At 38.2% G+C, this 12,279-nt stretch overlaps 1 protein-coding gene across 3 annotated transcripts in view; it reads right to left on the bottom strand.

The window, feature by feature from the left end:
* si:ch211-214p13.7 (uncharacterized) overlaps positions 1-10,648 on the bottom strand; it is a 46,020-nt gene extending 35,372 nt beyond the window's left edge. For 2 of the 3 annotated variants that reach the window (XM_051926819.1, XM_051926820.1), the window contains exon 1: positions 10,459-10,646. In XM_051926819.1, coding sequence (XP_051782779.1) covers positions 10,459-10,487 — 29 coding nt within the window. In that variant the 5' untranslated portion in view covers positions 10,488-10,646. Of the gene's footprint in view, positions 1-10,458 lie in introns of all 3 variants that reach the window. The other variant, XM_051926821.1, reaches the window with a different exon arrangement.
* Between the last annotated feature and the right edge of the window lie 1,631 nt (positions 10,649-12,279).

Below are 12,279 nucleotides of genomic sequence, written 5' to 3'. Positions count from 1 at the left end.
GCCAGAGAGGACATGAAACGTGACAGACTAGCTTTCTTAGACTGTGAAATTGCCATCAGCAATGGGGGACATTTGAAAGTTGATGTGTACCGTAAACCAACGCATACAGATCAGTATTTAAGGTTTGACTCTCACCATCCACTAGAGCACAAAATAGGTGTCATCAGGACTCTGCAACACAGAGCAAACACCATACCCACAGACACAGCGGACAGGGAAGCAGAAGAACATCATATCAAAAAGGCCCTGAGAAAATGTGGTTATCCTAGCTGGACTTTTGTCAAAGCAGGGAAGACACCTAAAGAATGCTCTAAGCAATCCAGGAGAGAGGAAGGACAACCGCTGCCTAAGCGAAAACCTTTGGTGATCCCTTATATGTCAGGAGTATCCATTTTTTCAAAACACCAGGTATCGGTGGCTTTCAAACCCCAAAACATGTTACGGCAAAAATTGGTCCACTCCAAGGATCGGGTGCCCCGGCACAGACAGAGTAATATAGTTTATGCAGTTAAGTACCAAGAGGATTGCAGTGAATTATACATCGGGGAAACCAAACAACCACTGGCGAAGTGGATGGTACTACACAGAAGAGCTACCTCGTCATGCCAGGACTCTGCAGTCTATTTACATCTACAGGGCAGTGGTCACTCTTTCACTGATGAAGATGTGGACATCCTGGACAGGGAGGAACGCTGGTTTGAGCGAGGAGTCAAGGAGGCCATTTACGTGAAAAAGGAACGACTATCTCTGAACCAAGGAGGGGGCATAAGGGTACATCTTTCACCATCTTACAATGCTGTGATTGCAGCCATTCCCCAACTCTCTGTGAATGGTACTCATGGCCATTGATCAATGGACAATTTGGATATCATTGATCACACGGCCCATTGTTAGTCAATGGTGCTAATTGCGGTCATTATGTAAAGGTACTGTTTATAAGGTTGGACAAACCTGCAGTCAACTGAGAATGAGGAAGCCACTTGGATGAGTGATATAACGTATCTCCCTCGGAAAAAAATAAAACTGTGTCCAGATGAACAGAATCAACTTTCTAGTATTTCCTTATCTGGATTATTGAGCATGCATCAAGACAATAAAAAGTGTCATTTTGCTTGATTTCTCATTACATCCATAATGGCTAACATGGTCCAACACCCTAGCCCTAGTTTTTATCAAACAATTACTCAATTAGACAATTAGTCACTCACTCAATCATTTAGTCTTTATTTTACACAGTGCTTTATACTTAGTTCAATGAATTTATTGGCATATGGTTGGACTACGGGATTAAATTTGATAATCATTATAAAAAATTTGTGACAAAGATGCCACACCAGGTTGTAACTAAACCAGTGTGCAAGTGCTGGGAAGCAGAAACATTGGCAGCACGGTTACTGAGCTGCCCCTTTAATGATCATTTCTGTGTGGAGTGTGAATATTCTTCTTCTGTTTCTGTGTGTGTTTTTAATAATTGGACTCTCATTTGGTCAGTATACTTGTGTGTGGGTATGTGTGTGAGTGGGCCTTGCAAAAGGTCATGTCAGGTTGGGGAGCATGCACTGGTACAACATGTTGCTGCACCCACCACACAATGAAACAGCTCTGGATCCTGGTGGGCAAACCCACAGGCAGACATGCCATCCAGTCCTACCCTCTGGAAATGACCATATATCTATCGCAGCCAGGTATTATGTGGGCATCCCCTTGGCCGGGTCCAGTTGCTCGGGTCATCAATAATGGGGATCCTGTGAGCCGGATCACCCTCGGGGAATCGCGCCACATGGCCGTAGTGCCATAACTGACGCTCCCTCACAATGCAGGTAATGTGCTTCATTTGGGATTCAAAGCAGCGGTACCTAAGGATTCTCCATGAGACACAGTACTAAAGGAGTCCAGTCTTCATCTCAGGTCACTGGATAGCATCCATGTCTCCCAACCATATAGCAAAACAGGAAGCACCAGGTCTCTAAAGACTTGAATCTTCCTCCTTTTGTACAGCTGATTCCTGCCTTGCTCCCTGTGTTGCCAAGAGTGTCCTGAAACCCTAAAAAATTGTATTAACTGGGTCCAGAACAAAGGCAGAAGGCTTACCTGTGTGTAAACATATAATGCAAAACCATAAGCTTTTTACATTTGCCTACTATAAAATGGTGCATATGTAAATCTTATGGTCCTATATGCTATTTAAAGCTGACAAAGACAAATTTTGATCTGGTTTTGATTTTCAAATGCTAGTTTAATGACCTTTTGGGAAAACTTTAACTACAAAATTAATTAAAGGTTTGTCACAGACGTAATGCCTCTCTGTAGGTTGAAAGATAACTCTTTGAATGTTTTCCGTAAAGGAAGCTTTCTGCAGTGCCTGCAGATATTAAATAAAATATGGACACTTTAAGTGAGTTATATTTGAAATCTTTCTGTAACATTTCTATGAAATATGGTAAAACTCACTTTTATTGTATATCAGGTGACCTCACGTCCGGACTTGGACAGACATGGTGGCTACAGGTTTTGTTCCAAACCAATTTCTTAAATAAAAGTCAGTTACTATAACTGAAGCAATCATTGCTCAAGCAACATTTGTTTGTGCTTCATTTTAGTTAAATCTGTTAAGATTTTCTACCATTAATTACGTCTTTCACTCCCAAGCTATTTGTACTTCTTGAATTTAATGATTTCTTGTTTTCCTAACCAGCTGCTAATTAACAATGAAATGCAAATAGACACCATAGACGCTTGGAATAAGCTACCAAGTAGTGTGGTAGACAGTAAGACTTTAGGGACTTTCAAAACTCAACTTGATTTCTTTTGGAAGGACTGGTGAGCTTTGTTGGGCTGAATGGCCTGTTCTCGTCTAGATTGTTCTAAATAACAAAGAGACAGGCAGCTCACCATCTAATCTGGTTCCATTTACACCAGTGTGTTCATCATGAAATATTTGTTATAACGAAATATTTGAAGAAGAAACAGAAGAGAAAAAAGAGAAGGGCTGAGACTTTCTAATCTGTTCCAGCCCACAAATTGTTCAGATCATATTCTTGGAGAAGAAAAATCTTAAATATAAGAATAACATGACATGGTAGAATAAATGACATAGAATTAAATAACAAGTTTGGTTGTCAGCAAGGAATACCTTTTAAAAAATTGCGGTTGAAATAAAAACCAACCCTCCATGACTGGACTGACCCTGCTATATACTATTCCGAGAACTCAGGTCAATTTAAGTGTTTGGTTAATTGCATCAACTCAAATAATTAGGATTGCAATTATGTTATTACTTAAGTAAAGTGTCCAGCTCATACACCATCAAAAAAGATAAAATGTGTTGAGAAATTGAAAGAGATAAATATATATACAGGATGCTCTGGGCATAAATATTAATATATTTATATATTAATATAAATAGAGGATGATATCAAATAAAGTGAGGAAGAACCACAACGAGCATGTGAAAGATTTTAAAAATACAAAGTTGCCACTAGTAAAAAGCAGGAAGCATCTGAAGTCTTGGTCTTCTTTGTTTTGAAGTTTCAAAGCTAAGCAAAAAGACATTGTGCTTGTAAAAGTAATAGAGACCTTGAGCAACAGGTTCTAAGGGAGGTATAGAGAAGGGTAATAAAGCAAACTAACTAACTGGATATTTTCCATGTTTTCTGTCATTTGGGATTGTTTAGCTGACTTTCTCTATAAATAAAAAGCAACCTTAATCAGCATGGCAAACCTCAGCATCAGTAATTGAAACAATGGTAAAATGATGAGTTCAATTGCAAAAGCTGTTGACTATAAATCAAGGCAAGTTTTGCTCATATTTTATATTTGGTATCTGGCGTATTGTGTTTGCCTCTAGTGTACATGCTACAAAAGAGACATAGGAACTCTGGAACCTGTGCTAAGATGAGCAACCATATGCATCTGGGAATAAAGGGTGTTTCCTGCTCTGGCAGGCTAAGGGAAATAAACTTCTTTAGTCTTGAGCCAAGACTCAATCCAGGTTTTTAAAGTTCTGAAAAGGCATTAGTAATGTTAGAATTCTTTCTACTAAGTAATGAAATTTGCAATAGAAGCACTTGTGGAAAATAAGGGGAAGACCACTGAACATAAGGAGTTCAATAAACAAAAAAAAGCTAAAAGCAATTAATTATCAGATTACAAATAATAGAAACTCAGAGAATCTTGGGCAAATGAGTACAAATTTTGCATAAGCACAGGTCTTTATTATAAGCTAGCATAGTGAAATGTTTGTTTATTAAAACAGGCTTAATGATACAATGGTACAATGGTAAGTTCACCTGTTTTGATCACATCGTGCATTTACAAATCTCTATTCACCAGATATGCCTTACATCCTTCTTTCTTTGTAGTGTCTTTTGACCTTGTCGGACACTCCAGCCCAGTTGCAGACACCAGACAATGTGACACCCAGATTTATTTGACATTCCCAATCTTTTGTGGATGCCAGATGACATTATACCTGCATTAGTATATTATTATTGCATTAGTAGTCCTGACCTGATTGTATGGGTGGTTACCTACCAGGCAACGCATGTGGTTGGTCTGCCATTCAGCAAATAATTGCTTCAGTTGCGAGAAGCAGATCATTGAATGTTGCATAGTTTACTGTCAAATAATGCAAAAAGTATGCGACACGTGTTTCGCCCTTATTTGGGCTCATCAGGCGTACACACTCTACTGCTCCCCTTGCAGGGGTTGAACCTCAGACGTCAGCGTCTATGTTGCGCCAGAGCATGTAGTTCGATTATTTGACAGCCTGTAGATCGGAGTAATTACATTCATTGCATTCGTACTCTGAGTCCCGACTTGATTGTATGGGTGGTTACCTACATATATATACAAACACACACAGAGAAGTGAGGTTAGAAGCTGAACAACTGTTACAAATACTCTGGTACATGTGGTGTATCTGTCATAATAAATAGATAAGTTCCTACTCCAAACTATATTAATTACTGTTATTGAATAGCTGAGGGCTAGTGTTGGTTATATTAAATGAGATTCAGTAATACAGGTGGTGGAAATATGTTGTCTTTTTTATCTAAGTTGTTTAATGGAGCCACATTACCACATTATGTGGTAGCTCAGCTGAAGGTCCTAACTCAGCTAAAAATGTTTTTTGCAAAAGTGCTTTGAAGATAAAAAAACTGAGCAAACCATAGAATTAATTTACAGAAAATTTTATCTCCTCTATCGAAGTCACTTTTAGAAGTTCAAATTAAATAGTTGAGTGTGAATTTTTGTAGTCAATATTATATTATAATATTAGAACATTAGATGAAATGTTTTTGAAAAGAGCGAGATAAACAATTGTAATATGTTCTGTTAGTGACTGCAGTAGTAGAAGTGAGAGACTGAATGTTACTGGTACAGGCTGGCAGTGAATGTTGTTTTGGGAAAATAAGCTCAAAAATTAATGGAATTGACTTTTCTGTTTTTCTTAGATTGCAGAAATATGAAGGTTAAGTTAACTTCCATCTCTGAATCAGTCCATTGTGGATGCAAGTGAGGTTGCTATCTATCTATTTTGACACATATACATTTCTGCTTGCTGCCACAATGTTTACAATGCTGAAGCAGCTCATTATCAAATTTGCATCATTCTCATAGTATTTACATAATTTTACATTTAAATATTTTTGACCCCTTCTAGAATTGTGACATTGGTATGGTTAAGAGCAAGTATTTCAATAATCCTTACATCTATGTTCTCTGGAGACATGTACTTTTGTTAGTATTACCCTTGGTAAATTATTAATTAAGTGGGTCAGACAAAACAAAAAATAACATTTATTCATGCCTGTGAGTTTTCAAATTGAATCAAAGTTAAACTGATTGGAATAGGGATACTGGATGACTAGTGCAGGAATCAGGCCTAGGAGTGGTGCTCAGTGGCCAGTGACACATAAAAATCAGTCAGGCTCCGAAAAGAATTGGAAGTGCATTGTGTGCTCACCACATACAAGGGTAAAGGTCAAATGCAATTACAGTCAGGCCACATGCAAGTGCGGGATGAGCCCGGGCATACTAGGTCTTGGCAATTGAACCTGGCTTTTGTAACATTGAATGTAGCCTTTGTGACACGGAATGGAGCTCGAACATATGTGGGAGGTTGAAATATACTGGATAAATATAATTAGACTCACCTCCATATACAGCATTGACTCCGGAAGCAAATTCTTGGGAAAGAGAAATCTCTGGAGTTGGGCTCATACTGACAAGTCTCCCATCTGGGTGCTGTACTGTTAGAGTTTGTTCTGGTGGATGAAAGGGGTGACTCAATGTGACATGGACTTATGCAGAGGAAATATCTGACTGTTGTTTGTGTTGATGCACGGTCAAGGTTTGGAGTGTATCGCTTTGTTTACAGATATTCCTGTCTTCTTGGCCTCAATGGATTGTGAACTTCACTGTCCAGTTCACAGCTAAGTGTAATGCATTTAGGATGGGAATTAGGACCTCCAATTTGATAGCATGGTTGCTTTATGGAAAACAGTTGTTTGCTCCCTGGAGGTAAGGAGTGAGCAGCTGCTCTAAGTAGAGGAGTTATTTTACAAACGTTCTACTAAACTATGGTAGTGAAATCGGAGGAAGCTGTTGACTTACTGATAGTTAGACAACGTTCTCCTCACATATGCTCGAGAGCAATTATTGTTTGAAGAAAAGATCAAGAGTGCAGGCTAATGAATGAAGGTTGATGTGCAGCATTGTTGGGCTTGCTCTTTGTGAGATGTTGATAAATTTTGCAGTATGGGAGGGTCCTGAAGTATAATATTTCCTTTGTCTGGATGGAGAGGAGCCAGTTGAGGTGGTTTAGAAGATGTACCAGGCGCTTGCTCACTGGACTAAGCGTGAGGGAAAAACCAGGACACTCTAACAATCCTGGGTGTTTCTGGGTTCGGGAAGAACTACATAAAGTTGGTGGGGATGGGGAAGGATGTTGATTCCCTCACCTTCACCACAAAATGTGGTATGTAAATGAAGATGATGATGAAATATTTTCAATCTAACAAATTTCAGAGATGAGAATTACTAGTTCATACATTTAAATATTTCATAATTTACAGAGGAGTTAGTATCTATATTTTTGTCCATTTTAATACTTTGAGGCTTGAAGGTGTTTGAGAGAAGGCTGTTTATTTCATTATTTAATTCTGGGAAACTCAAAATATTCTGTAAGCTGCATGGGTAGACCCAAATGCAACCTCCAAAGTTCATCTGCTGTGAATAGTCGAGCACAAGGAGCACTGTTGTTTGTGTATAATCTTTCAAGACAAACAATTCAGTATGAAAAGTATGACAAGATATGACAAAACAAGAATATCACACTTATGTTTTTCCTATGGAAATCTATCTAAATATGTAAATCTATTTTAACCGTTGTTTTCTTTACTCATAAAGTCAATAGTTATGGTGAGATGCGGCCTATTCAGCAAATATATGAGTTAAGCAAACTGTGCTGCAGTTGGCATGGTGGGTAGCACTGCGGGCTCACAGATCCTGTGTCCTGAGTTTGAATTCCATACATCATCGTTATAAGAGTAGATTTTGCATGTCTTGCATGGGTTTTCTTTCGGGTTCTCCAGTTTTCCTTTTACTGTATTTGCCACAAAGACATGCAGCTTAGGTAAACTGGTGAATCTAAATTGGCACAAATGGGGGTGTAAGTGCATAAGAGGGCTCTGAGATGGATTATATCCTGTTTTACTTTATATGTATTTTTTAAATACTTATAATAAATTTCTGTGTTTGTATGCTCTCCTTGGGTCTGAATGGGACTTATATATATATATTAATCATGGGAAAGTTAATGTGTTAATTTTTGTAGTTGTTGTGACCTGTTTAACGCATTAAAAAATTTCATCGCATTCCAGGCCGGCAACTAGGCAATCACGTCAGGCAGTGCTTTGATCGGGTTGGGGGGTTCGGGATGTTGGTTCACTAGTACCTCTGTTTTTAACTTGTCATTCTGCCAGGTAGCTTATAGTGCTTGATGCCCTAATATAATGACAAAATTCTACGAAATAGAAGTGTAATGATCATCCCTACCTATTATTCCAGTTTGCATTATCTAATTTGTGCAGAGCTTGCAAAAAACCCACCCAAGTAATGCACAGTGTCAGTTTTTAAGCGAGAAAGCAGCTAGAGAGAACTATTTTAGCATGCCAGGAGCAAAGGTGTAGGTACAGCAGTGTTTTCTAACCATTTTTTTGTGGTGGCACTTTTCATAACTCAAAAAGTCCCAAGGCACACAACAATTCTACCAATCACAAAAGCATTAAATCTATACATGTGCTAAATTGTCCAAAGAGGTGGGACTATCAGAGATGCTAGCAAAAAAGGGCAGCTTAAAGGCACATAGTTAGCACTTTGGACGCATTTTCCCAGCTGCTTTATCCCTTTGCCCGCTCATAAAGTCAGTCCTTTACGGCACACCTGAGTGGCTCTTATTGCGTGTCAGTTCAAAAACACTTGTTCAGAGTATAATTATCACATTGTTCATGGTGATGAACAATTGATGATGGCATTTGCACAGTTTTAACACAAGCTTTAATGTATGCCTGTTTAAGAGATGTTTATTTCAATTAAGTCTGTCTTTAGCCGTAAATTCAAAGTCAACCGTTGTTTCGATTGCTTAATTTTACTTTGACACGTCTGTGTCTCATATGCCATACAAATTTGAGAATTAATACATTGGTCTTGTTTTCTTATTGCCTTCTTTTCCACTTGCCTTTTAGGAAGGAATTCAAAATCAGGTTGTACTTGCTCAAGTAGTATTTTGTTAAAAGGTCAGGGTTTAGGTCATTGTTTAAGTATAAACTATACTATTAATTTAAAAAAATCCTTTGTGTTGATTTTACATTATTTTTGCGGTTCAGTGTATATCTACTTCATGATTTATGTATTTATTTAATGATAGCATGTTTAAATATTAGTAGCAACTTATTGTGATTAATTCCATTCCCAGCCTCAATATATATATATATATATATATATATATATATATATATATATATATATATATATATATATATATATATATATATATATATATATTAGATGAGATATTCGTTTACACACACATTCATATATATTTTGATACATATATTCATCCATACATCCATCCTCTTTATCTTGAGTAGGGTGGTGGAGAAGCTGGAGCCTATCCAAGGGAACAAGTCCATTGTAGGGTGAAAATACACATGCACACACACACACACACACTTGAAACATATGTGTACTGTATATTCTTATAATTAATCCAGGTTAAACTAATCTGTAATTGTAAATTGGTCTTGAGTTGGAGAAAGTGGGCTTGTGCCTCAGTGTGTCCTGAGATGGTCAAGTGTGCCCTGCCCACTGTTTTCCCCAGCCTTACGCCCAGGGCTGTTGAAATAGGATCTGGCTCCGTAGATTCCGAAAATTGGACTAAGTGGGTTTGGTAGATGGGTGGAGGATTTTTTTTTATTTTCTGTCATAATACATTCTGTTAGAATAAGTAATGTCAGAAAATGGTCAAAAAAATTCTGCTGTACCTCATCTCATCAATTAACTAAAAATATTTCTTTTCAAATAAAGTTTTGTGATGTTAGTTGGTTGCCATTGTAAATATTTCAAATAAACATCACGATACACTATTAACTTAAGATAATGATTTCCACATTCCTGAATTATGTAGAAATTAAAATAAAACATACTTCTGATTACTTCTCATCCAAAAGAAACTGAAAATAAAAAGGAATGATTTGACATGTGTGTAAGATATAATAATAATAATAATAATAATTCATTACATTTATATATCAATTAAAATGAAAGCCAGCAGTGTCTGGAGTGTCAAGGAGCCCTCAAGATGAAGAGGTTAAAAAAGATTTTGCTATTCTATTTTAAAACTTGGTCAGTTAACTGATAGATTGATTACCTCATTCACTATACAGGCTCAATGGATCTTTTGATTTTAAAAAGTTCCAGTTATGTTTCTTGAATTTGTTTGTGTTTGTGGAACAGAGAAAAGAGAACAAGTAAATTATACTGTTTCAAGATATTCCAGTTTTTTCTTTAATACATGTAGTTATTGTTTATATTATATGGCAGCTTTATTATTGAACATCTTCCCTGATGGGTTTTACATATAAAGCATAGACTTTGTTTAGATAAAAATATTTTTTAAACAGCGTGCTTGTTGAGTGGTTTAAAGCTAACATTTTGTGTCTCCCAATCCAGTACATTAACAGGACATAACCCAGTGAATGTCACTTAATTCACATCCTGGTGTTGTCCCACATGGCAGTCAGACACACATGTATTCCAAGCCCCTCATTCACGTACTAATAAACAGGTAATAAAGCTCAATACAGCTGACTTACTTTTGTTACACATATATATCAGCACAATGATCCAGGCTATATGTGGTGCCTTCACAACCAAAACAAAGGAAACACTGACCTGTTGATTTTCTGGTGACAGTTCCCCATCGTTCTGACTGCATTCAGAAGGAATGCGTGTGGCACTTTGGGCTGCAGCTCTGACAAATGTCACATTTGTAAACTGTAGCCTGAGTGAGGCTCTTCTGGTACTGTATTTGCAAGCCAAGCAGCTGATTGGCGAGCTGATTACAGCAGCAGGCTGAACAGGATAAACGGATGTGGCCGAGCAACAACGAGGTGCTTATGAAGCATAGTCACTTCCTGCATAAGTGTCTTCTGTTACTTGTGCATTTCCATATTGTTTTTCATTCAAATCTGAATGTAGCAGACTTTACTAATTGAGCAGTACTGTATAATTGTAGAGCACTGCAGCATAAAAATAATCCTTGAAAATAATCTAGAGAGTGTGGGTAGACCTTGGGCAGTAAATCCAATCTCTATGAGTTAAAGATCTTGGCAGCTGCCCTTTCCTGAGACTGTCTCATATCCTATGCATTGCTGTTGAATATATTTTCATACAGTCTCATTTGCTTATGTGTATAAGCAAAAACATTTCCCTCCTATTTATGCATTAGTGGCATCTAACTACTTGGGGCACCTGTGTGCAACAGTACAAAATTTAAGCCTAATGAGAATGATGGAAGTTGGAAATTCTATTAGTGTAAATGGGAAATACCTTTTCAAAAGCTGACATAGTGACAGTACAGTAGCGATAAATGTGATGTTCTCTTGATGGAAATCTTTTTATTCTGCATCAGAGAGAAAGTTGGAGCTATAAACTGTAAGGGACACCCGGCAGCCCAACCCGGCTGGGAAGGCCACCAAATGGAAGGATGGGGGAAGGCAGCTTCTTTAGAGCACTGCCTCCCACAGGACACTAGATGGCAGCTCCCCTGGGTTGTAGCAGTGCCATAGATTCCTACAGGGCATCATGGGACATGTAATTCTTTACCACAGCCCTATTTGAATGCCCCCAGGGGGTACTGCAAGGAATGAGGAGCCCTATGGCATGGGGTTTCTTTCTCACCTGGATGTGCTTACAAGACCATGTGGACGGAAAAGCAGAAGCGTTCCTGGGGTGGCCAACATAAAAGGAGCTCACAAAGATTAGCCAGAGTCGAGAGGAGTTGGACAAAGCTTGCAAGGAGGATTGGAGGAGGCAGTGTCCCAGAGAAGATGAAGAGAAGATAAAGTGCTTGTGGCTGTGGAGGGAAATGCTTTGGGAAAAAGTTTCCCATAATAAAAGACTCTTTGCTCTTTTCACTTGTGTCCATGCCTGTTGTGTTGGGTGTTTGGAGAGCTGGAGTGCACCTACTTTCCATAGCACCTTCAGTTTAGACACCAAGAGCCATTAAAATGAATAATTCAGTCTTCAGTTTTAATTGTTGCCTAACAGTTAGCACCACCACAAATGGAGAGCTTTGCAAAGCAATCAAGAAAGCCAAATATATCAAAGAGAAGGATGATTAAAATGGGGTTTATTGAGGTTATGAAGGTATTAACTGTTTACTGTTCCTTCTTAAAAACCCCTCCTCCATTGCCACATCATGTACCGAGTGCACCAAATAGAAGGGGATTGCAGGTAAATGACTAGAACCCTATATGTGGACCATCTCATCCATGCAAGACAATTCCACCACAATGGCAGAATGGTGCATTGGACCATTTGCCAACCAAATGCCAGAGGAGATTGTTTATTAGACCCTGAACTTGTTTAATCCAGTTCAAGGTCACTGTCAAAATAAGCCTATCTTGGTTGAAATAGACATAACGCATGAGGAATCTTGGATGGAGTGCTACCCCATAACAGGACATACTCATGCAACTACCCAAACACATA

This window comes from Erpetoichthys calabaricus, chromosome 4 (genome assembly GCF_900747795.2).
Source record: "Erpetoichthys calabaricus chromosome 4, fErpCal1.3, whole genome shotgun sequence".
NCBI lineage: Eukaryota > Metazoa > Chordata > Cladistia > Polypteriformes > Polypteridae > Erpetoichthys > Erpetoichthys calabaricus.
This window is presented reverse-complemented; position numbering and strand designations above follow the sequence as displayed.